Genomic DNA, 26,307 nt, shown 5'->3' with positions numbered 1-26,307 from the left:
CCGAGGCCGCCCCTAACAATGAAATGCCGCAGAGGTGGTGCCCCAACACTGACGGGTCTCCGAGGCCGCCCCTAACAATGAAATGCCGCAGAGGTGGTGCCCCAACGCTGACGGGTCTCCGAGGCCGCCCCTAACAATGAAATGCCGCAGAGGTGGTGCCCCAACGCTGACGGGTCTCCGAGGCCGCCCCTAACAATGAAATGCCGCAGAGGTGGTGCCCCAACGCTGACGGGTCTCCGAGGCCGCCCCTAACAATGAAATGCCCCAGAGGTGGTGCCCCAACGCTGACGGGTCTCCGAGGCTGCCCCTAACAATGAAATGCCGCAGAGGTGGTGCCCCAACGCTGACGGGTCTCCGAGGCTGCCCCTAACAATGAAATGCCGCAGAGGTGGTGCCCCAACGCTGACGGGTCTCCGAGGCCGCCCCTAAAGATCAAATGCCCCAGAGGTGGTGCCCCAACGCTGACGGGTCTCAGAGGCCGCCCCTAACAATGAAATGCCGCAGAGGTGGTGCCCCAACGCTGACGGGTATCCGAGGCCGCCCCTAACAATGAAATCCCGCAGAGGTGGTGCCCCAACGCTGACGGGTCTCCGAGGCCGCCCCTAACAATGAAATGCCGCAGAGGTGGTGCCCCAACGCTGACGGGTATCCGAGGCCGCCCCTAACAATGAAAATCCCCAGAGGTGGTGCCCCAACGCTGACGGGTCTCCGAGGCCACCCCTAACAATGAAATGCCGCAGAGGTGGTGCCCCAACGCTGACGGGTATCCGAGGCCGCCCCTAACAATGAAATGCCCCAGAGGTGGTGCCCCAACGCTGACGGGTCTCTGAGGCTGCCCCTAACAATGAAATGCCGCAGAGGTGGTGCCCCAACGCTGACGGGTCTCCGAGGCCGCCCCTAACAATGAAATGCCGCAGAGGTGGCGCCCCAACGCTGACGGGTCTCCGAGGCCACCCCTAACAATGAAATGCCGCAGAGGTGGTGCCCCAACGCTGACGGGTATCCGAGGCCGCCCCTAACAATGAAATGCCGCAGAGGTGGCGCCCCAACGCTGACGGGTCTCCGAGGCCACCCCTAACAATGAAATGCCGCAGAGGTGGTGCCCCAACGCTGACGGGTATCCGAGGCCGCCCCTAACAATGAAATGCCCCAGAGGTGGTGCCCCAACGCTGACGGGTCTCCGAGGCCGCCCCTAACAATGAAATGCCGCAGAGGTGGTGCCCCAACACTGACGGGTCTCCGAGGCCGCCCCTAACAATGAAATGCCGCAGAGGTGGTGCCCCAACGCTGACGGGTCTCCGAGGCCGCCCCTAACAATGAAATGCCGCAGAGGTGGTGCCCCAACGCTGACGGGTCTCCGAGGCTGCCCCTAACAATGAAATGCCGCAGAGGTGGTGCCCCAACGCTGAAGGGTCTCCGAGGCCGCCCCTAACAATGAAACACGCCGTCCCCAATTCTGAGGTGCCCCGGAGCACGTCCATAATGCTCGTGTATTCTCTGGTCTCCATCGCTCCCCCTCCCCATTTTTTAGCTACGGATATAGCAAACCCTACAAAAAAAGAGGTAGAGAGAGAGAAGAAAAAAAAATAAATAAAAAGTAAAAAAAAATAAAAAATACAATTTATCCAACAGAATAAAGAAAAGTCACCGCAACAAAGTATTATAATCCATCTCTTAATATTTAATGTTAGATTTCTTCAATGCAACATAAATTTCTTTTTTTTTTTTTTTTCTTTTTTTTTTGTGTATTTTGGTAGAGTTTTTTTTTTTAGGATTCTTTTAAAAAGAAAAAAAATAAAATAAAATAAAAAATGAGAAAAAAAAAAAATTCAACCGACACTCGCAACAACGTAAAATATTTATAAATCGCAAAATAGGATTTAATTCATTAAACTCTGGGGGCAAAAAAAAAATAAAAAAAAAAAGTGAGTCCAGAGCCGCCCAGTCGCGGGACCGCCTGGCGGAGAATCGGTTAACCTATTGCACTTTGTGAAGAAAAAAAAAAATAATTATTTTTTTTTTTTGCTTTTTTTATTTAAAAATAATAAAAAATATATATATTTATATATAATTCCTATTCTTTGCCTTCCGCCTCTGGGAGAGCGGGGGGAGAGGGTGATGACGCCGGGGGTCTGTTTCTCGCGGCTCCTCCTTTAGTTTGGGCAGCAGCGGAGATGGGTTTTTTTTTTTGTTCCAGTCTCGCTGGTCGGGGGGGGGGGGGCAGAAAGACGACGCGTTTCGGCCCCCCGGCGGTGCGATCAGCGGGATGCGATTTACATGTGACTTTAGCGTACGGACACAATGGAAAGAGAGGAAACAAAAACACGGATCTTATTGCACGAGGTGCCGGAGCGAGAGGAAAAAAAAGTCACGACTAGTCGTGCGGTGTCACCTCCATCTGGAAAAAAGTCACGACTAGTCGTGCGGTGTCACCTCCATCTGGAAAAAAGTCACGACTAGTCGTGCGGTGTCACCTCCATCTGGAAAAAAGTCACGACTAGTCGTGCGGTGTCACCTCCATCTGCATGTGGTTTGCTCCCAGCCTTTTCTTCATTTTCTTTGTCGCCATTTTCTAGAGTTTTGTGGGGTCAGCGAGGTCAATCGACGTACATCGGGGAGCTGGGGGTGGCCGGCATCTGATCCAGGATTTTGATGACGTAAGTGGCGACGTCAACGTATCGCTCTTCGTACATCATGATGAAAGGGTGTTTCTGTGGGGACAGAAGGGAAAGCGCCCATTTTATAGGAACAGCAAAAAAGACACCCCCCCCCCCCCCCCCAAAAAAAAAAAAAAAAAATTCCGTGTCCTAAAGAGTTAATTATGGGCGAGCAAGGCCTAATTTTTTGGAGGATTTTTCCCGCCTTACTCACCAGAAGTTCCCTGTACTTTGGCCTTTTAGATTCGTCCTTTGTAAGGCTGCCAAAAAAAAAAAGGAGAAAAAAAACACAAGAAAGGGTTAATGAGAGCAAATCTCCAGGAAAGTTCTCATTTACTACTTTTCACCACTAGATGGCAGCAACTGCTCAACTTCTATTCTCTGTAGTACAGCAGCTGGCCAGCAGAGGGCAGTGGAGTCGCAAGGCAGAAACAGCTCAACTTCAACTGTTTGTAGTACAGCAGCTGGCCAGCAGATGGCAGTGGAGTCACATGCACGTTATGCTGCAAGCTTCTCCAGATGGCGCCACGTTCCTTCTCAATGCTATTTTTTTGGCATTTGCTTTATGGCCGGCATTAGGCAGCAAAGGGTTACCCAAAAAAAAAAATCAAAAGATGGGATTGCCTGTCACTTTAAGGCTGTGGTGTAGATTCCTCCTGGCCACTTACCACAGGTTGACGAAGTTGATAAAACTGGGGGAGAACTCTCTCTCGTCGGAGTTGCAGAGCTGCGGGGGGTCTCCCTTCACCACCTGCGTCAATTGGTCAAATACGCTGTTCCACTTGGGGTACGGGAAGCTTCCGGTGGCCAATTCATACTGCGGGAATGGAGAAGGAGCTGGTGAGGCGGCGAGCCAGGGGGAGGCGCGGGGGCGCACGACGCGCCGAGAGGAGACGAGCCAGGGGGAGGCGCGGGGGCGCACGACGCGCCGACAGGAGGCGAGCCAGGGGGAGGCGCGGGGGCGCACGACGCGCCGACAGGAGGCGAGCCAGGGGGAGGCGCGGGGGCGCACGACGCGCCGACAGGAGGCGAGCCAGGGGGAGGCGCGGGGGCGCACGACGCGCCAACAGGAGGCGAGCCAGGGGGAGGCACGGGGGCGCACGACGCGCCGAGAGGAGGCGAGCCAGGGGGAGGCGCGGGGGCGCACGACGCGCCGACAGGAGGCGAGCCAGGGGGAGGCGCGGGGGCGCACGACGCGCCGACAGGAGGCGAGCCAGGGGGAGGCGCGGGGGCGCACGACGCGCCAACAGGAGGCGAGCCAGGGGGAGGCACGGGGGCGCACGACGCGCCGACAGGAGGCGAGCCAGGGGGAGGCACGGGGGCGCACGACGCGCCGACAGGAGGCGAGCCAGGGGGAGGTGCGGGGGCGCACGACGCGCCGACAGGAGGCGAGCCAGGGGGAGGCGCGGGGGCGCACGACGCGCCAACAGGAGGCGAGCCAGGGGGGGGCGCACGACGCGCCGACAGGAGGCGAGCCAGGGGGAGGCGCGGGGGCGCACGACGCGCCGACAGGAGGCGAGCCAGGGGGAGGCGCGGGGGCGCACGACGCGCCGACAGGAGGCGAGCCAGGGGGAGGCGCGGGGGCGCACGACGCGCCGACAGAAGGTGAGCCAGGGGGAGGCGCGGGGGCGCACGACAGGAGGCGAGCCAGGGGGAAGCGCACGACGCGCCGACAGGAGGCGAGCCAGGGGGAAGCGCGGGGGCGCACGACGCGCCGACAGGAGGCGAGCCAGGGGGAAGCGCGGGGGCGCACGACGCGCCGACAGGAGGCGAGCCAGGGGGAAGCGCGGGGGCGCACGACGCGCCAACAGGAGGCGAGCCAGGGGGAGGCGCGGGGGCGCACGACGCGCCAACAGGAGGCGAGCCAGGGGGAGGCGCGGGGGCGCACGACGCGCCAACAGGAGGCGAGCCAGGGGGAGGCGCGGGGGCGCACGATGCGCCGACAGGAGGCGAGCCAGGGGGAGGCGCGGGGGCGCACGACGCGCCGAGCGGAGACGAGCCAGGGGGAGGCGCGGGGGCGCACGACGCGCCGAGCGGAGACGAGCCAGGGGGAGGCGCGGGGGCGCACGACGCGCCGAGCGGAGACGAGCCAGGGGGAGGCGCACGACGCGCCGAGCGGAGACGAGCCAGGGGGAGGCGCGGGGGCGCATGATGCGCCGACAGGAGGCGAGCCAGGGGGAGGCGCGGGGGCGCACGACGCGCCGAGCGGAGACGAGCCAGGGGGAGGCGCGGGGGCGCACGACGCGCCGAGCGGAGACGAGCCAGGGGGAGGCGCGGGGGCGCACGACGTGCCGACAGGAGACGAGACGGGGAGGCGCGGGGGCGCACGACGCGCCGAGCGGAGACGAGCCAGGGGGAGGCGCACGACGAGCCGAGCGGAGACGAGCCAGGGGGAGGCGCACGACGAGCCGAGCGGAGACGAGCCAGGGGGAGGCGCACGACGAGCCGAGCAGAGACGAGCCAGGGGGAGGATTGGAGGAGGAACAGGGGAAAATGAGGTGCGGGGAAGATCGGAAGAGGCGCAAGGGAGCACGAGGCGCGCGAGAGGAGGCGCGGGTCGGAGGCGAGACAGAACGAGATAAGAGGAGACAACTCACCAGCGTGATGCCGAGGCTCCACACGTCGGAGCGCACGTCGTAGCCTTGTCTGGACGCGCTCGGGTCTATCCTCTCCGGCTACAACAAAAAAAAAAAAGTTAACAAAAAGTTAATAAGAACTTTGAGAACTTTATCCCACGGTGTAATATTAACCCCGTCAGGGTCTCCGCTCCCTGTGGGCTCATTCACCGTCATGGACAATCCTCTGTCACTAAGCCTTCACTCCAGACTGATAAATAAAGTGTAACAAACCCCCAGCTGTAAGAAATACATGGACGGGTGATGAGAATGGTTTGGGAAATTGTGTGGAACTGATGCAAAGCCTAAGTGTTGGCTGTTGAACTACAAGCCCCAGCATGGCCGCCCCTGCAGAACATACACAACATCCTAAAAAGGAGCAGTAATGAATGAGGTGACGGCGCGGTGTAGTGATGACATCAGCCGGTTGGCCTCTGGCGACGCTCCAGTGTAGTGATGGCATCAGCCGGTCGGCCTCTGGCGACGCTCCAGTGTAGTGATGGCATCAGCCGGTCGGCCTCTGGCGACGCTCCAGTGTAGTGATGACATCAGCCGGTTGGCCTCTGGCGACGCTCCAGTGTAGTGATGACATCAGCCGGTTGGCCTCTGGCGACGCTCCAGTGTAGTGATGGCATCAGCCGGTCGGCCTCTGGCGACGCTCCAGCCAGAGTGCAGGATTCCTCCCGACTTTCATCTATTTACGTCTTAAGAGGCAGAAATATGCAGGAAGAGTGAAGACGCGGCTCAGCGATGTGTGCGGGCGGGTGGACCCCACAGGAGCGGCGGGACCTACTCCTGTCACTACCAGAGCTGTACTCACAACGCTGCTGCTTTCCTCACGTCAAACAGGTGACGGAATGGGAAAAAGAAGCGTGAAGGCAGCTGTGGAGGTGGATGGAGACTAATGAGCGCTGGCCCTCGGGGGCCTCCATCCTCCCATAACTGCATGGGCCTAGGGTGGCCTCCATTACCCTCCACACCCATAACCCCGTGAGCCTCAAAGCTCCTCCATCCCTTCATCACTCTGTAGGTGACGATGACCTCCTTTCTGCCCCGGCAGCCCCCTTCCAACCCAGTTGCCCCATTTTCCCCCTCTGGTGGGACCGGACTAGCCCCTTCCCTACTGGTGGGCCTCGGTGACACTTCCATCACAGTGGGCCATGATGGCCTTTCTTGGACAGGAATTACCAACCCTCCCCCGTAACCCCCGGGGTAATGACTTATAAGGTTCCTTTAGAGAAAGGCGACTCCTCCGTCCCGAGCACATTCCAGCTGAGCAGGAATCCCGGCGGCTCCGGCGGTGACATCAGCGGCTCCGGCGGTGACATCAGCCCGTCTGACTCAGCGGCCGGCCATGTCCTCACCCGGATTCCTCAGTGGTTTCGGCTGAGAGAATCCCTCAGTGGGAGGCAGCGAGGGCTACAAGACTGAGCGGCTATAAATAGGGGATGACATAACTTGGGCCGGTGCCCGTGTGACGCCGCATCGTTCCCAGGCTCCGCTCATGTCTACACTTAAATAACCCTAAGAGCATCGAAGAAGAGCGGGGGGGGAAAGGACGGCGCAGGTGAGGGGCGCGGGGGGGGAAAAGTACGGCGCAGGTGAGGGGCGCGGGGGGGGAAACGGACGGCGCAGGTGAGGGGCGCGGGGGGGAAACGGACGGCGCAGGTGAGGGGCGCGGGGGGGGAAACGGACGGCGCAGGTGAGGGGCGCGGAGGGGGAAAAGGACGGCGCAGGTGAGGGGCGCGGGGGGGGAAAAGGACGGCGCAGGTGAGGGGCGCGGGGGGGGGGAAAGGACGGCGCAGGTGAGGGGCGCGGGGGGGGAAAAGGACGGCGCAGGTGAGGGGCGCGGGGGGGGAAAAGGACGGCGCAGGTGAGGGGCGCGGGGGGGGAAACGGACGGCGCAGGTGAGGGGCGCGGGGGGGGAAACGGACGGCGCAGGTGAGGGGCGCGGGGGGGGAAACGGACGGCGCAGGTGAGGGGCGCGGGGGGGGAAACGGACGGCGCAGGTGAGGGGCGCGGGGGGGGAAACGGACGGCGCAGGTGAGGGGCGCGGGGGGGAAACGGACGGCGCAGGTGAGGGGCGCGGGGGGGGAAACGGACGGCGCAGGTGAGGGGCGCGGGGGGGGGAAAAGGACGGCGCAGGTGAGGGGCGCGGGGGGGAAACGGACGGCGCAGGTGAGGGGCGCGGGGGGGGAAACGGACGGCGCAGGTGAGGGGCGCGGGGGGGGAAACGGACGGCGCAGGTGAGGGGCGCGGGGGGGGAAACGGACGGCGCAGGTGAGGGGCGCGGGGGGGAAACGGACGGCGCAGGTGAGGGGCGCGGGGGGGGAAACGGACGGCGCAGGTGAGGGGCGCGGGGGGGGAAACGGACGGCGCAGGTGAGGGGCGCGGGGGGGGGAAACGGACGGCGCAGGTGAGGGGCGCGGGGGGGGAAAACGGACGGCGCAGGTGAGGGGCGCGGGGGGGAAAACGGACGGCGCAGGTGAGGGGCGCGGGGGGGAAACGGACGGCGCAGGTGAGGGGCGCGGGGGGGGAAACGGACGGCGCAGGTGAGGGGCGCGGGGGGGGAAACGGACGGCGCAGGTGAGGGGCGCGGGGGGGGAAAAGGACGGCGCAGGTGAGGGGCGCGGGGGGGAAAAGGACGGAGCAGGTGAGGGGCGCGGGGGGGGGGAAGGACGGAGCAGGTGAGGGGCGCGGGGGGAGAAAAGGACGGAGCAGGTGAGGGGTGAGGGGCGCGGGGGGGGGAAACGGACGGAGCAGGTGAGGGGCGCGGGGGGGGGAAACGGACGGCGCAGGTGAGGGGCGCGGGGGGGGAAACGGACGGAGCAGGTGAGGGGCGCGGGGGGGAAACAGACGGAGCAGGTGAGGGGCGCGGGGGGGAAACGGACGGAGCAGGTGAGGGGCGCGGGGGGGGAAAACGGACGGAGCAGGTGAGGGGCGCGGGGGGGAAAACGGACGGAGCAGGTGAGGGGCGCAGGGGGGAAAACGGACGGAGCAGGTGAGGGGCGCGGGGGGGGAAACGGACGGAGCGGGGGAAAGGGACGGCGCGGGGGGGGAAACGGACGGAGCGGGGGAAAGGGACGGCGCGGGGGGGGAAAGGGACGGCGCGGGGGGGGAAAGGGACGGCGCGGGGGGGAAAGGGACGGCGCGGGGGGGGAAAGGGACGGCGCGGGGGGGGAAAGGGACGGCGCGGGGGGGAAAGGGACGGCGCGGGGGGGGAAAGGGACGGCGCGGGGGGGGAAAGGGACGGCGCGGGGGGGAAAGGGACGGCGCGGGGGGGGAAAGGGACGGCGCGGGGGGGGAAAGGGACGGCGCGGGGGGGGAAAGGGACGGCGCGGGGGGGGAAAGGGACGGCGCGGGGGGGGAAAGGGACGGCGCGGGGGGGAAAGGGACGGCGCGGGGGAAAGGGACGGCGCGAGCTTGGAGCGCAGGGGAAACAGACGGCATGGGCGCAGGAAATGGACAGCGCGGGCTTGGAGTGCAGGGGAAACAGATGGCGAGGGGAGAGGGGGAAACAGATGGCGCAAGCGCGGGGGAAACGGACGGCACGAACTTGGAGTGCAGGGGAAAGGGACGGCATGGGCGCAGGAAATGGACAGCGCGGGCATGTGGTGCGGGGGGAAACAGATGGCGAGGGGGAAACAGACGGCGCGAGCTTGGAGTGCAGGAGAAATAGACAGCATGGGTGCAGGAAACGGAGAGCGCAGGCTTGGGGTGCAGGGGAAACAGATAGCGAGGGGAGAGGGGGAAACAGATGGCGCGAGCGCGGGGGAAACGGACGGCACGAACTTGGAGTGCAGGAGAAATAAATGGCATGGGTGCAGGAAACGGAGAGCGCGGGCTTGGGGTGCGGGGGAAACAGATGGCGAGGGGGAAACGGACGGCACGATCTTGGAGAGAGGAAGAAATGGACGGCGCGATCTTGGAGAGCGGAAGAAACGGACGGCGTGATCTTGGAGAGCGGAAGAAACGGACGGCGCGATCTTGGAGCGCGGAAGAAACAGACGGCACGATCTTGGAGCGCAGGGGAAACGGACAGCGCGGGCTTTGGGCGCGGGGGAAACTGAAGGCGAGGGACTTGTACTCAACACAAGTCGTCAACATTATTATTGCCCCAGGCCCGACACCAGCCCCCCAGGCCTAACTAAGGGGGTGACAAAGGGGGATTGGATTAACAATTTTTTTGCTTTGGATCATGGTGATAGAGTTAATCACCGTGATCAAAAAGAACCAATAGGAAAGGTTCCCCATTGCTGCAGTGTTAATGAATATTGTCGGTCGTTAAGAGCAAGTTATACATTTACAATAAAAAAATAAAAAAAAATAAAACCACAATATATAAAAGTTCTATCAAATTAAAAAAAACAAAAAAAATTTGTGGTCCCAAAATGTCAGGATGAACGGGGGAAGCAAAACACACAACCTTAAAGGGCCAGCAACACCTCATCCAAAGCGGAAGAAAGAGGGAAAACACAACAATAAAGTCACCGAACGGACGACGACGCAACAATCACATAAACGACACTAAAGGATTAGAAAGCGGCTGCAGCTCACCGCCATGTACGGCCGGCAGCCGGCGTCTCTGGTCTTAGCGATGGAGTCCACCAGCTGCCCGCTGATCCCAAAGTCACACAGCTTAATGTTCCCATTCCTGTCCAGAAGGATATTGGAAGGTTTTATATCTGCAATATAAGAACACAATGAGCGCAGCTCCGAAGTATAATACACGAGCGATAATGTAATGTACACAGTGACTGCACCAGCAGAATAGTGAGTGCAGCTCTGGAGTATAATACAGGATGTAACTCAGGATCAGTAATGTAATGTATGTACACAGTGACTGCACCAGCAGAACAGTGAGCGCAGCTCTGGAGTATAATACAGGGTGTAGCTCAGGATCAGTAATGTAATGTATGTACACAGTGACTGCACCAGCAGAGTAGTGAGTGCAGCTCTGGAGTATAATACAGGATGTAACTCAGGATCAGTAATGTAATGTATGTACACAGTGACTGCACCAGCAGAATAGTGAGTGCAGCTCTGGAGTATAATACAGGATGTAACTCAGGATCAGTAATGTAATGTACACAGTGACTGCACCAGCAGAATAGTGAGTGCAGCTGTGGAGTATAATACAGGATGTAACTCAGGATCAGTAATGTAATGTATGTACACAGTGACTGCACCAGCAGAATAGTGAGTGCAGCTCTGGAGTATAATACAGGAGGTAACTCAGGATCAGTAATGTAATGTACACAGTGACTGCACCAGCAGAATAGTGAGTGCAGCTCTGGAGTATAATACAGGATGTAACTCAGGATCAGTAATGTAATGTATGTACACAGTGACTGCACCAGCAGAATAGTGAGTGCAGCTCTGGAGTATAATACAGGATGTAACTCAGGATCAGTAATGTAATGTATTTACACAGTGACTGCACCAGCAGAATAGAGAGTGCAGCTGTGGAGTATAATACAGGATGTAACTCAGGATCAGTAATGTAATGTATGTACACAGTGACTGCACCAGCAGAATAGTGAGTGCAGCTCTGGAGTATAATACAGGAGGTAACTCAGGATCAGTAATGTAATGTACACAGTGACTGCACCAGCAGAATAGTGAGTGCAGCTCTGGAGTATAATACAGGATGTAACTCAGGATCAGTAATGTAATGTATGTACACAGTGACTGCACCAGCAGAATAGTGAGTGCAGCTCTGGAGTATAATACAGGATGTAACTCAGGATCAGTAATGTAATGTATGTACACAGTGACTGCACCAGCAGAACAGTGAGCGCAGCTCTGGAGTATAATACAGGGTGTAGCTCAGGATCAGTAATGTAATGTATGTACACAGTGACTGCTCCAGCAGAATAGTGAGTGCAGCTCTGGAGTATAATACAGGATGTAACTCAGGATCAGTAATGTAATGTATGTACACAGTGACTGCACCAGCAGAACAGTGAGCGCAGCTCTGGAGTATAATACAGGGTGTAGCTCAGGATCAGTAATGTAATGTATGTACACAGTGACTGCTCCAGCAGAATAGTGAGTGCAGCTCTGGAGTATAATACAGGATGTAACTCAGGATCAGTAATGTAATGTATGTACACAGTGACTGCACCAGCAGAACAGTGAGCGCAGCTCTGGAGTATAATACAGGGTGTAGCTCAGGATCAGTAATGTAATGTATGTACACAGTGACTGCTCCAGCAGAATAGTGAGTGCAGCTCTGGAGTATAATACAGGATGTAACTCAGGATCAGTAATGTAATGTATGTGCACAGTGACTGCACCAGCAGAATAGTGAGTGCAGCTCTGGAGTATAATACAGGATGTAACTCAGGATCAGTAATGTAATGTATGTACACAGTGACTGCACCAGCAGAATAGTGAGTGCAGCTCTGGAGTATAATACAGGATGTAACTCAGGATCAGTAATGTAATGTATGTACACAGTGACTGCACCAGCAGAACAGTGAGCGCAGCTCTGGAGTATAATACAGGGTGTAGCTCAGGATCAGTAATGTATGTACACAGTGACTGCTCCAGCAGAATAGTGAGTGCAGCTCTGGAGTATAATACAGGATGTAACTCAGGATCAGTAATGTAATGTATGTGCACAGTGACTGCACCAGCAGAATAGTGAGTGCAGCTCTGGAGTATAATACAGGATGTAACTCAGGATCAGTAATGTAATGTATGTACACAGTGACGGCACCAGCAGAATAGTGAGTGCAGCTCTGGAGTATAATACAGGATGTAACTCAGGATCAGTAATGTAATGTATGTACACAGTGACTGCACCAGCAGAATAGTGAGTGCAGCTCTGGAGTATAATACAGGATGTAACTCAGGATCAGTAATGTAATGTATGTACACAGTGACTGCTCCAGCAGAATAGTGAGTGCAGCTCTGGAGTATAATACAGGATGTAACTCAGGATCAGTAATGTAATGTATGTACACAGTGAATGCACCAGCAGAATAGTGAGTGCAGCTCTGGAGTATAATACAGGAGGTAACTCAGGATCAGTAATGTAATGTATGTACACAGTGACTGCACCAGCAGAATAGTGAGTGCAGCTCTGGAGTATAATACAGGAGGTAACTCAGGATCAGTAATGTAATGTATGTACACAGTGACTGCACCAGCAGAATAGTGAGTGCAGCTCTGGAGTATAATACAGGATGTAACTCAGGATCAGTAATGTAATGTATGTACACAGTGACTGCACCAGCAGAATAGTGAGTGCAGCTCTGGAGTATAATACAGGATGTAACTCAGGATCAGTAATGTATGTACACAGTGACTGCACCAGCAGAATAGTGAGTGCAGCTCTGGAGTATAATACAGGATGTAACTCAGGATCAGTAATGTAATGTATGTGCACAGTGACTGCACCAGCAGAATAGTGAGTGCAGCTCTGGAGTATAATACAGGAGGTAACTCAGGATCAGTAATGTAATGTATGTACACAGTGACTGCACCAGCAGAATAGTGAGTGCAGCTCTGGAGTATAATACAGGAGGTAACTCAGGATCAGTAATGTAATGTATGTACACAGTGACTGCACCAGCAAAATAGTGAGTGCAGCTCTGGGGTATAATACAGGATGTAAGTCAGGATCAGTAATGTAATGTATGTACACAGTGACTGCACCAGCAAAATAGTGAGTGCAGCTCTGGGGTATAATACAGGATGTAAGTCAGGATCAGTAATGTAATGTATGTACACAGTGACTGTACCAGCAGAATAGTGAGTGCAGCTCTGGAGTATAATACAGGATGTAACTCAGGATCAGTAATGTAATGTATGTACACAGTGACTGCACCAGCAGAACAGTGAGTGCAGCTCTGGGGTATAATACAGGATGTAACTCAGGATCAGTAATGTAATGTATGTATACAGTGACTGCACCAGCAGAATAGTGAGTGCAGCACTGGAGTATAATACAGGATGTAACTCAGGATCAGTAATGTAATGTATGTACACAGTGACTGCACCAGCAGAATAGTGAGTGCAGCTCTGGAGTATAATACAGGATGTAACTCAGGATCAGTAATGTAATGTATGTACACAGTGACTGCACCAGCAAAATAGTGAGTGCAGCTCTGGGGTATAATACAGGATGTAAGTCAGGATCAGTAATGTAATGTATGTACACAGTGACTGTACCAGCAGAATAGTGAGTGCAGCTCTGGAGTATAATACAGGATGTAACTCAGGATCAGTAATGTAATGTATGTACACAGTGACTGCACCAGCAGAATAGTGAGTGCAGCTCTGGAGTATAATACAGGAGGTAACTCAGGATCAGTAATGTAATGTATGTACACAGTGACTGCACCAGCAGAATAGAGAGTGCAGCTCTGGAGTATAATACAGTATGTAACTCAGGATCAGTAATGTAATGTATGTACACAGTGACTGCACCAGCAGAATAGTGAGTGCAGCTCTGGAGTATAATACAGGAGGTAACTCAGGATCAGTAATGTAATGTATGTACACAGTGACTGCACCAGCAGAATAGTGAGTGCAGCTCTGGAGTATAATACAGGAGGTAACTCAGGATCAGTAATGTAATGTATGTACACAGTGACTGCACCAGCAGAATAGTGAGTGCAGCTCTGGAGTATAATACAGGAGGTAACTCAGGATCAGTAATGTAATGTATGTACACAGTGACTGCACCAGCAGAATAGTGAGTGCAGCTCTGGAGTATAATACAGGATGTAAGTCAGGATCAGTAATGTAATGTATGTACACAGTGACTGTACCAGCAGAATAGTGAGTGCAGCTCTGGAGTATAATACAGGATGTAACTCAGGATCAGTAATGTAATGTATGTACACAGTGACTGCACCAGCAAAATAGTGAGTGCAGCTCTGGAGTATAATACAAGAGGTAACTCAGGATCAGTAATGTAATGTATGTACACAGTGACTGCACCAGCAGAATAGTGAGTGCAGCTCTGGAGTATAATACAGGATGTAACTCAGGATCAGTAATGTAATGTATGTACACAGTGACTGCACCAGCAGAATAGTGAGTGCAGCTCTGGGGTATAATACAGGATGTAACTCAGGATCAGTAATGTAATGTATGTACACAGTGACTGCACCAGCAGAATAGTGAGTGCAGCTCTGGAGTATAATACAGGATGTAACTCAGGATCAGTAATGTAATGTATGTACACAGTGACTGCACCAGCAGAATAGTGAGTGCAGCTCTGGAGTATAATACAGGATGTAACTCAGGATCAGTAATGTAATGTATGTACACAGTGACTGCACCAGCAGAATAGTGAGTGCAGCTCTGGAGTATAATACAGGATGTAAGTCAGGATCAGTAATGTAATGTATGTACACAGTGACTGTACCAGCAGAATAGTGAGTGCAGCTCTGGAGTATAATACAGGAGGTAACTCAGGATCAGTAATGTAATGTATGTACACAGTGACTGCACCAGCAGAATAGTGAGTGCAGCTCTGGAGTATAATACAGGAGGTAACTCAGGATCAGTAATGTAATGTATGTACACAGTGACTGCACCAGCAGAATAGTGAGTGCAGCTCTGCAGTATAATACAGGAGGTAACTCAGGATCAGTAATGTAATGTATGTACACAGTGACTGCACCAGCAGAATAGTGAGTGCAGCTCTGGAGTATAATACAGGAGGTAACTCAGGATCAGTAATGTAATGTATGTACACAGTGACTGCACCAGCAGAATAGTGAGTGCAGCTCTGGGGTATAATACAGGATGTAACTCAGGATCAGTAATATAATGTATGTACACAGTGACTGCACCAGCAGAATAGTGAGTGCAGCTCTGGAGTATAATACAGGATGTAACTCAGGATCAGTAATGTAATGTATGTACACAGTGACTGCACCAGCAGAATAGTGAGTGCAGCTCTGGAGTATAATACAGGATGTAACTCAGGATCAGTAATGTAATGTATGTACACAGTGACTGCACCAGCAGAATAGTGAGTGCAGCTCTGGAGTATAATACAGGATGTAACTCAGGATCAGTAATGTAATGTATGTACACAGTGACTGCACCAGCAGAATAGTGAGTGCAGCTCTGGAGTATAATACAGGATGTAACTCAGGATCAGTAATGTAATGTATGTACACAGTGACTGCACCAGCAGAATAGTGAGTGCAGCTCTGGAGTATAATACAGGAGGTAACTCAGGATCAGTAATGTAATGTATGTACACAGTGACTGCACCAGCAGAATAGTGAGTGCAGCTCTGGAGTATAATACAGGATGTAACTCAGGATCAGTAATGTAATGTATGTACACAGTGACTGCACCAGCAGAATAGTGAGTGCAGCTCTGGAGTATAATACAGGATGTAACTCAGGATCAGTAATGTAATGTATGTACACAGTGACTGCACCAGCAAAATAGTGAGTGCAGCTCTGGAGTATAATACAGGAGGTAACTCAGGATCAGTAATGTAATGTATGTACACAGTGACTGCACCAGCAGAATAGTGAGTGCAGCTCTGGAGTATAATACAGGATGTAACTCAGGATCAGTAATGTAATGTATGTACACAGTGACTGCACCAGCAAAATAGTGAGTGCAGCTCTGGGGTATAATACAGGATGTAAGTCAGGATCAGTAATGTATGTACACAGTGACTGTACCAGCAGAATAGTGAGTGCAGCTCTGGAGTATAATACAGGAGGTAACTCAGGATCAGTAATGTAATGTATGTACACAGTGACTGCACCAGCAGAATAGTGAGTGCAGCTCTGGAGTATAATACAGGAGGTAACTCAGGATCAGTAATCTAATGTATGTACACAGTGACTGCACCAGCAGAATAGTGAGTGCAGCTCTGGGGTATAATACAGGATGTAACTCAGGATCAGTAATGTAATGTATGTACACAGTGACTGCACCAGCAGAATAGTGAGTGCAGCTCTGGAGTATAATACAGGAGGTAACTCAGGATCAGTAATGTAATGTATGTACACAGTGACTGCACCAGCAGAATAGTGAGTGCAGCTCTGGAGTATAATACAGGAGGTAACTCAGGATCAGTAATGTAATGTATGTACACAGTGACTGCACCAGCAGAATAGTGAGTGCAGCTCTGCAGTATAATACAGGAGGTAACTCAGGATCAGTAATGTAATGTATGTACACAGCGACTGCACCAGCAGAATAGTGAGTGCAGCTCTGGAGTATAATACAGGATGTAACTCAGGATCAGTAATGTAATGTATGTACACAGCGACTGCACCAGCAGAATAGTGAGTGCAGCTCTGGAGTATAATACAGGATGTAACTCAGGATCAGTAATGTAATGTATGTACACAGTGACTGCACCAGCAGAATAGTGAGTGCAGCTCTGGAGTATAATACAGGATGTAACTCAGGATCAGTAATGTAATGTATGTACACAGTGACTGCACCAGCAGAATAGTGAGTGCAGCTCTGGAGTATAATACAGGATGTAACTCAGGATCAGTAATGTAATGTATGTACACAGTGACTGCACCAGCAGAATAGTGAGTGCAGCTCTGGAGTATAATACAGGAGGTAACTCAGGATCAGTAATGTAATGTATGTACACAGTGACTGCACCAGCAGAATAGTGAGTGCAGCTCTGGGGTATAATACAGGAGGTAACTCAGGATCAGTAATGTAATGTATGTACACAGTGACTGCACCAGCAGAATAGTGAGTGCAGCTCTGGAGTATAATACAGAAGGTAACTCAGGATCAGTAATGTAATGTATGTACACAGTGACTGCACCAGCAGAATAGTGAGTGCAGCTCTGGGGTATAATACAGGATGTAACTCAGGATCAGTAATGTAATGTATGTACACAGTGACTGCACCAGCAGAACAGTGAGTGCAGCTCTGGAGTATAATACAGGAGGTAACTCAGGATCAGTAATGTAATGTATGTACACAGTGACTGTACCAGCAGAATAGTGAGTGCAGCTCTGGAGTATAATACAGGAGGTAACTCAGGATCAGTAATGTAATATATATACACAGTGACTGCACCAGCAGAATAGTGAGTGCAGCTCTGGAGTATAATGCAGGATGTAACTCAGGATCAGTAATGTAATGTATGTACACAGTGACTGCACCAGCAGAATAGTGAGTGCAGCTCTGGAGAATAATACAGGATGTAACTCAGGATCAGTAATGTAATGTATGTACACACTGACTGCACCAGCAGAATAGTGAGTGCAGCTCTGGAGTATAATACAGGATGTAACTCAGGATCAGTAATGTAATGTATGTACACCGTGACTTCACCAGCAGAATAGTGAGTGCAGCTCTGGAGTATAATACAGGATGTAAGTCAGGATCAGTAATGTAATGTATGTACACAGTGACTGTACCAGCAGAATAGTGAGTGCAGCTCTGGAGTATAATACAGGAGGTAACTCAGGATCAGTAATGTAATGTATGTACACAGTGACTGCACCAGCAGAATAGTGAGTGCAGCTCTGGGGTATAATACAGGATGTAAGTCAGGATCAGTAATGTAATGTATGTACACAGTGACTGTACCAGCAGAATAGTGAGTGCAGCTCTGGAGTATAATACAGGATGTAAGTCAGGATCAGTAATGTAATGTATGTACACAGTGACTGTACCAGCAGAATAGTGAGTGCAGCTCTGGAGTATAATACAGGATGTAAGTCAGGATCAGTAATGTAATGTATGTACACAGTGACTGTACCAGCAGAATAGTGAGTGCAGCTCTGGAGTATAATACAGGAGGTAACTCAGGATCAGTAATGTAATGTATGTACACAGTGACTGCACCAGCAGAATAGTGAGTGCAGCTCTGGGGTATAATACAGGATGTAACTCAGGATCAGTAATGTAATGTATGTACACAGTGACTGCACCAGCAGAATAGTGAGTGCAGCTCTGGAGTATAATACAGGAGGTAACTCAGGATCAGTAATGTAATGTATGTACACAGTGACTGCACCAGCAGAATAGTGAGTGCAGCTCTGGAGTATAATACAGGATGTAACTCAGGATCAGTAATGTATGTACACAGTGACTGCACCAGGAGAATAGTGAGTGCAGCTCTGGAGTATAATACAGGATGTAACTCAGGATCAGTAATGTAATGTATGTACACAGTGACTGCACCAGGAGAATAGTGAGTGCAGCTCTGGAGTATAATACAGGATGTAACTCAGGATCAGTAATGTAATGTATGTACACAGTGACTGCACCAGCAAAACAGTGAGTGCAGCTCTGGGGTATAATACAGGAGGTAACTCAGGATCAGTAATGTAATGTATGTACACAGTGACTGCACCAGCAGAATAGTGAGTGCAGCTCTGGAGTATAATACAGGATGTAACTCAGGATCAGTAATGTAATGTATGTACACAGTGACTGCACCAGCAGAATAGTGAGTGCAGCTCTGGGGTATAATACAGGATGTAACTCAGGATCAGTAATGTAATGTATGTACACAGTGACTGCACCAGCAGAATAGTGAGTGCAGCTCTGGAGTATAATACAGGATGTAACTCAGGATCAGTAATGTAATGTATGTACACAGTGACTGCACCAGCAAAATAGTGAGTGCAGCTCTGGGGTATAATACAGGAGGTAACTCAGGATCAGTAATGTAATGTATGTACACAGTGACTGCACCAGCAGAATAGTGAGTGCAGCTCTGGGGTATAATACAGGATGTAACTCAGGATCAGTAATGTAATGTATATACACAGTGACTGCACCAGCAGAATAGTGAGTGCAGCTCTGGAGTATAATACAGGATGTAACTCAGGATCAGTAATGTAATGTATGTACACAGTGACTGCACCAGGAGAATAGTGAGTGCAGCTCTGGAGTATAATACAGGATGTAACTCAGGATCAGTAATGTAATGTATGTACACAGTGACTGCACCAGCAGAATAGTGAGTGCAGCTCTGGAGTATAATACAGGATGTAACTCAGGATCAGTAATGTAATGTATATACACAGTGACTGCACCAGCAAAATAGTGAGTGCAGCTCTGGGGTATAATACAGGAGGTAACTCAGGATCAGTAATGTAATGTATGTACACAGTGACTGCACCAGCAGAATAGTGAGTGCAGCTCTGGGGTATAATACAGGATGTAACTCAGGATCAGTAATGTAATGTATATACACAGTGACTGCACCAGCAGAATAGTGAGTGCAGCTCTGGGTATAATACAGGAGGTAACTCAGGATCAGTAATGTAATGTATATACACAGTGACTGCACCAGCAGAATAGTGAGTGCAGCTCTGGAGTATAATACAGGATGTAAGTCAGGATCAGTAATGTAATGTATGTACACAGTGACTGTACCAGCAGAATAGTGAGTGCAGCTCTGGAGTATAATACAGGAGGTAACTCAGGATCAGTAATGTAATGTATGTACACAGTGACTGCACCAGCAGAATAGTGAGTGCAGCTCTGGGGTATAATACAGGAGGTAACTCAGGATCAGTAATGTAATGTATGTACACAGTGACTGCACCAGCAGAATAGTGAGTGCAGCTCTGGGGTATAATACAGGATGTAACTCAGGATCAGTAATGTAATGTATATACACAGTGACTGCACCAGCAGAATAGTGAGTGCAGCTCTGGGTATAATACAGGAGGTAACTCAGGATCAGTAATGTAATGTATATACACAGTGACTGCACCAGCAGAATAGTGAGTGCAGCTCTGGAGTATAATACAGGATGTAAGTCAGGATCAGTAATGTAATGTATGTACACAGTGACTGTACCAGCAGAATAGTGAGTGCAGCTCTGGAGTATAATACAGGAGGTAACTCAGGATCAGTAATGTAATGTATGTACACAGTGACTGCACCAGCAGAATAGTGAGTGCAGCTCTGGAGTATAATACAGGAGGTAACTCAGGATCAGTAATGTAATGTATGTACACAGTGACTGCACCAGCAGAATAGTGAGTGCAGCTCTGGAGTATAATACAGGAGGTAACTCAGGATCAGTAATGTAATGTATGTACACAGTGACTGCACCAGCAGAATAGTGAGTGCAGCTCTGGAGTATAATACAGGATGTAACTCAGGATCAGTAATGTATGTACACAGTGACTGCACCAGCAGAATAGTGAGTGCAGCTCTGGGGTATAATACAGGATGTAACTCAGGATCAGTAATGTAATGTATGTACACAGTGACTGCACCAGCAGAATAGTGAGTGCAGCTCTGGAGTATAATACAGGAGGTAACTCAGGATCAGTAATGTAATGTATGTACACAGTGACTGCACCAGCAGAATAGTGAGTGCTGCTCTGGAGTATAATACAGGATGTAACTCAGGATCAGTAATGTAATGTATGTACACAGTGACTGCACCAGCAGAATAGTGAGTGTAGCTCTGGAGTATAATACAGGAGGTAACTAAGGATCAGTAATGTATGTACACAGTGACTGCACCAGCAGAATAGTGAGTGCAGCTCTGGAGTATAATACAGGATGTAACTCAGGATCAGTAATGTATGTACACAGTGACTGCACCAGCAGAATAGTGAGTGCAGTTCTGGAGTATAATACAGGAGGTAACTCAGGATCAGTAATGTAATGTATATACACAGTGACTGCACCAGCAGAATAGTGAGTGCAGCTCTGGGGTATAATACAGGAGGTAACTCAGGATCAGTAATGTAATGTATATACACAGTGACTGCACCAGCAGAATAGTGAGTGCAGCTCTGGAGTATAATACAGGATGTAACTCAGGATCAGTAATGTAATGTATGTACACAGTGACTGCACCAGCAGAATAGTGAGTGCAGTTCTGGAGTATAATACAGGAGGTAACTCAGGATCAGTAATGTATATACACAGTGACTGCACCAGCAGAATAGTGAGTGCAGCTCTGGAGTATAATACAGGATGTAACTCAGGATCAGTAATGTAATGTATGTACACAGTGACTGCACCAGCAGAATAGTGAGTGCAGCTCTGGGGTATAATACAGGAGGTAACTCAGGATCAGTAATGTAATGTATGTACACAGTGACTGCACCAGCAGAATAGTGAGTGCAGCTCTGGAGTATAATACAGGAGGTAACTCAGGATCAGTAATGTAATGTATGTACACAGTGACTGCACCAGCAGAATAGTGAGTGCAGCTCTGGAGTATAATACAGGATGTAACTCAGGATCAGTAATGTAATGTATGTACACAGTGACTGCACCAGCAGAATAGTGAGTGCAGCTCTGGGGTATAATACAGGATGTAACTCAGGATCAGTAATGTAATGTATGTAAACAGTGACTGCACCAGCAGAATAGTGAGTGCAGCTCTGGAGTATAATACAGGATGTAACTCAGTATCAGTAATGTAATGTATGTACACAGTGACTGCACCAGCAGAATAGTGAGTGCAGCTCTGGAGTATAATACAGGATGTAACTCAGGATCAGTAATGTAATGTATGTACACAGTGACTGCACCAGCAGAATAGTGAGTGCAGCTCTGGGGTATAATACAGGAGGTAACTCAGGATCAGTAATGTAATGTATGTACACAGTGACTGCACCAGCAGAATAGTGAGTGCAGCTCTGGAGTATAATACAGGATGTAACTCAGGATCAGTAATGTAATGTATGTACACAGTGACTGCACCAGCAGAATAGTGAGTGCAGCTCTGGGGTATAATACAGGAGGTAACTCAGGATCAGTAATGTAATGTATGTACACAGTGACTGCACCAGCAGAATAGTGAGTGCAGCTCTGGGGTATAATACAGGAGGTAACTCAGGATCAGTAATGTAATGTATGTACACAGTGACTGCACCAGCAGAATAGTGAGTGCAGCTCTGGAGTATAATACAGGAGGTAACTCAGGATCAGTAATATAATGTATGTACACAGTGACTGCACCAGCAGAATAGTGAGTGCAGCTCTGGAGTATAATAATACAGGAGGTAACTCAGGATCAGTAATGTAAAGTATGTACACAGTGACTGCACCAGCAGAACAGTGAGTGCAGCTCTGGAGTATAATACAGGCGGTAACTCAGGACCAGTAATGTATGTACACAGTGACTGCACCAGCAAAATAGTGAGTGCAGCTGTGGAGTATAATACAGGATGTAACTCAGGATCAGTAATGTAATGTATGTACACAGTGACTGCACCAGCAGAATAGTGAGTGCAGCTCTGGGGTATAATACAGGAGGTAACTCAGGATCAGTAATGTAATGTATGTACACAGTGACTGCACCAGCAGAATAGTGAGTGCAGCTCTGGAGTATAATACAGGAGGTAACTCAGGATCAGTAATATAATGTATGTACACAGTGACTGCACCAGCAGAATAGTGAGTGCAGCTCTGGAGTATAATAATACAGGAGGTAACTCAGGATCAGTAATGTAAAGTATGTACACAGTGACTGCACCAGCAGAACAGTGAGTGCAGCTCTGGAGTATAATACAGGATGTAACTCAGGATCAGTAATGTAATGTATGTACACAGTGACTGCACCAGCAGAATAGTGAGTGCAGCTGTGGAGTATAATACAGGATGTAACTCAGGATCAGTAATGTAATGTATGTACACAGTGACTGCACCAGCAGAATAGTGAGTGCAGCTCTGGAGTATAATACAGGAGGTAACTCAGGATCAGTAATGTATGTACACAGTGACTCCACCAGCAGAATAGTGAGTGCAGCTCTGGAGTATAATACAGGATGTAACTCAGGATCAGTAATGTAATGTATGTACACAGTGACTGCACCAGCAGAATAGTGAGTGCAGCTCTGGGGTATAATACAGGAGGTAACTCAGGATCAGTAATGTAATGTATGTACACAGTGACTGCACCAGCAGAATAGTGAGTGCAGCTCTGGAGTATAATACAGGAGGTAACTCAGGATCAGTAATGTAATGTATGTACACAGTGACTGCACCAGCAGAATAGTGAGTGCAGCTCTGGAGTATAATACAGGATGTAACTCAGGATCAGTAATGTAATGTATGTACACAGTGACTGCACCAGCAGAATAGTGAGTGCAGCTCTGGAGTATAATACAGGAGGTAACTCAGGATCAGTAATGTAATGTATGTAGACAGTGACTGCACCAGCAGAATAGTGAGTGCAGCTCTGGAGTATAATACAGGAGGTAACTCAGGATCAGTAATGTAAAGTATGTACACGGTGACTGCACCAGCAGAATAGTGAGTGCAGCTCTGGAGTATAATACAGGAGGTAACTCAGGATCAGTAATGTAATGTATGTACACAGTGACGGCACCAGCAGAATAGTGAGTGCAGCTCTGGAGTATAATACAGGAGGTAACTCAGGATCAGTAATGTAATGTATGTACACAGTGACTGCACCAGCAGAATAGTGAGTGCAGCTCTGGAGTATAATACAGGATGTAACTCAGGATCAGTAATGTAATGTATGTACACAGTGACTGCACCAGCAGAATAGTGAGTGCAGCTCTGGAGTATAATACCGGAGTTAACTCAGGATCAGTAATGTAATGTATGTACACAGTGACTGCACCAGCAAAATAGTGAGTGCAGCTCTGGGGTATAATACAGGAGGTAACTCAGGATCAGTAATGTAATGTATGTACACAGTGACTGCACCAGCAGAATAGTGAGTGCAGCTCTGGAGTATAATACAGGAGGTAACTCAGGATCAGTAATATAATGTATGTACACAGTGACTGCACCAGCAGAATAGTGAGTGCAGCTCTGGAGTATAATAATACAGGAGGTAACTCAGGATCAGTAATGTAAAGTATGTACACAGTGACTGCACCAGCAGAACAGTGAGTGCAGCTCTGGAGTATAATACAGGATGTAACTCAGGATCAGTAATGTAATGTATGTACACAGTGACTGCACCAGCAGAATAGTGAGTGCAGCTGTGGAGTATAATACAGGATGTAACTCAGGATCAGTAATGTAATGTATGTACACAGTGACTGCACCAGCAGAATAGTGAGTGCAGCTCTGGAGTATAATACAGGAGGTAACTCAGGATCAGTAATGTATGTACACAGTGACTCCACCAGCAGAATAGTGAGTGCAGCTCTGGAGTATAATACAGGATGTAACTCAGGATCAGTAATGTAATGTATGTACACAGTGACTGCACCAGCAGAATAGTGAGTGCAGCTCTGGGGTATAATACAGGAGGTAACTCAGGATCAGTAATGTAATGTATGTACACAGTGACTGCACCAGCAGAATAGTGAGTGCAGCTCTGGAGTATAATACAGGAGGTAACTCAGGATCAGTAATGTAATGTATGTACACAGTGACTGCACCAGCAGAATAGTGAGTGCAGCTCTGGAGTATAATACAGGATGTAACTCAGGATCAGTAATGTAATGTATGTACACAGTGACTGCACCAGCAGAATAGTGAGTGCAGCTCTGGAGTATAATACAGGAGGTAACTCAGGATCAGTAATGTAATGTATGTAGACAGTGACTGCACCAGCAGAATAGTGAGTGCAGCTCTGGAGTATAATACAGGAGGTAACTCAGGATCAGTAATGTAAAGTATGTACACGGTGACTGCACCAGCAGAATAGTGAGTGCAGCTCTGGAGTATAATACAGGAGGTAACTCAGGATCAGTAATGTAATGTATGTACACAGTGACGGCACCAGCAGAATAGTGAGTGCAGCTCTGGAGTATAATACAGGAGGTAACTCAGGATCAGTAATGTAATGTATGTACACAGTGACTGCACCAGCAGAATAGTGAGTGCAGCTCTGGAGTATAATACAGGATGTAACTCAGGATCAGTAATCTAATGTATGTACACAGTGACTGCACCAGCAGAATAGTGAGTGCAGCTCTGGAGTATAATACAGGATGTAACTCAGGATCAGTAATGTAAAGTATGTACACGGTGACTGCAGCAGCAGAATAGAGTGCAGCTCTGGAGTATAATACAGGAGGTAACTCAGGATCAGTAATGTAATGTATGTACACAGTGACGGCACCAGCAGAATAGTGAGTGCAGCTCTGGAGTATAATACAGGATGTAACTCAGGATCAGTAATGTATGTAGACAGTGACTGCACCAGCAGAATAGTGAGTGCAGCTCTGGAGTATAATACAGGAGGTAACTCAGGATCAGTAATGTAATGTATGTACACAGTGACTGCACCAGCAGAATAGTGAGTGCAGCTCTGGAGTATAATACAGGATGTAACTCAGGATCAGTAATGTAATGTATGTAGACAGTGACTGCACCAGAAGAATAGTGAGTGCAGCTCTGGGTTATAATACAGGATGTAACTCAGTATCAGTAATGTAATGTATGTACACAGTGACTGCACCAGCAGAATAGTGAGTGCAGCTCTGGAGTATAATACAGGAGGTAACTCAGTATCAGTAATGTAATGTATGTACACAGTGACTGCACCAGCAGAATAGTGAGTGCAGCTCTGGAGTATAATACAGGAGGTAACTCAGGATCAGTAATGTAATGTATGTACACAGTGCTTGCACCAGCAGAATAGTGAGTGCAGCTCTGGAGTATAATACAGGATGTAACTCAGGATCACTAATGTAATGTATGTACACAGTGACTGCACCAGCAGAATAGTGAGTGCAGCTCTGGGGTATAATACAGGATGTAACTCAGTATCAGTAATGTAATGTATGTACACAGTGACTGCACCAGCAGAATAGTGAGTGCAGCTCTGGAGTATAATACAGGATGTAACTCAGGATCAGTAATGTAATGTATGTACACAGTGACTGCACCAGCAGAATAGTGAGTGCAGCTCTGGAGTATAATACAGGATGTAACTCAGGATCACTAATGTAATGTATGTACACAGTGACTGCACCAGCAGAATAGTGAGTGCAGCTCTGGGGTATAATACAGGATGTAACTCAGTATCAGTAATGTAATGTATGTACACAGTGACTGCACCAGCAGAATAGTGAGTGCAGCTCTGGAGTATAATACAGGATGTAACTCATGATCAGTAATGTAATGTATGTACACAGTGACTGCA

At 50.0% G+C, this 26,307-nt stretch overlaps 1 protein-coding gene across 3 annotated transcripts in view; it reads right to left on the bottom strand.

Annotated features, from left to right (window-relative positions):
• Positions 1 to 1,992: 1,992 nt before the first annotated feature.
• The window catches only part of MAP2K4 (mitogen-activated protein kinase kinase 4), a 74,055-nt gene continuing 49,740 nt past the window's right edge, over positions 1,993 to 26,307 (bottom strand). For all 3 annotated transcript variants that reach the window (XM_073660240.1, XM_073660241.1, XM_073660242.1), the window contains 5 exons: positions 9,830 to 9,957; positions 5,255 to 5,332; positions 3,326 to 3,474; positions 2,872 to 2,917; positions 1,993 to 2,711 (listed from right to left, as the gene is read on the bottom strand). In XM_073660240.1, the coding sequence (XP_073516341.1) occupies positions 2,598 to 2,711; positions 2,872 to 2,917; positions 3,326 to 3,474; positions 5,255 to 5,332; positions 9,830 to 9,957 (515 nt within the window). In that variant the 3' untranslated portion in view covers positions 1,993 to 2,597. The remainder of the gene's footprint in view (positions 2,712 to 2,871; positions 2,918 to 3,325; positions 3,475 to 5,254; positions 5,333 to 9,829; positions 9,958 to 26,307) is intronic.

This window comes from Phyllobates terribilis, unplaced genomic scaffold (assembly GCF_046119375.1).
Source record: "Phyllobates terribilis strain yellow unplaced genomic scaffold, ASM4611937v1 Scaffold_25__1_contigs__length_18738178, whole genome shotgun sequence".
Taxonomy (NCBI): Eukaryota; Metazoa; Chordata; class Amphibia; order Anura; family Dendrobatidae; genus Phyllobates; species Phyllobates terribilis.
The sequence above is the reverse complement of the archived record's forward strand: the minus strand, read 5'-3'. Positions and strand labels throughout refer to the sequence as shown.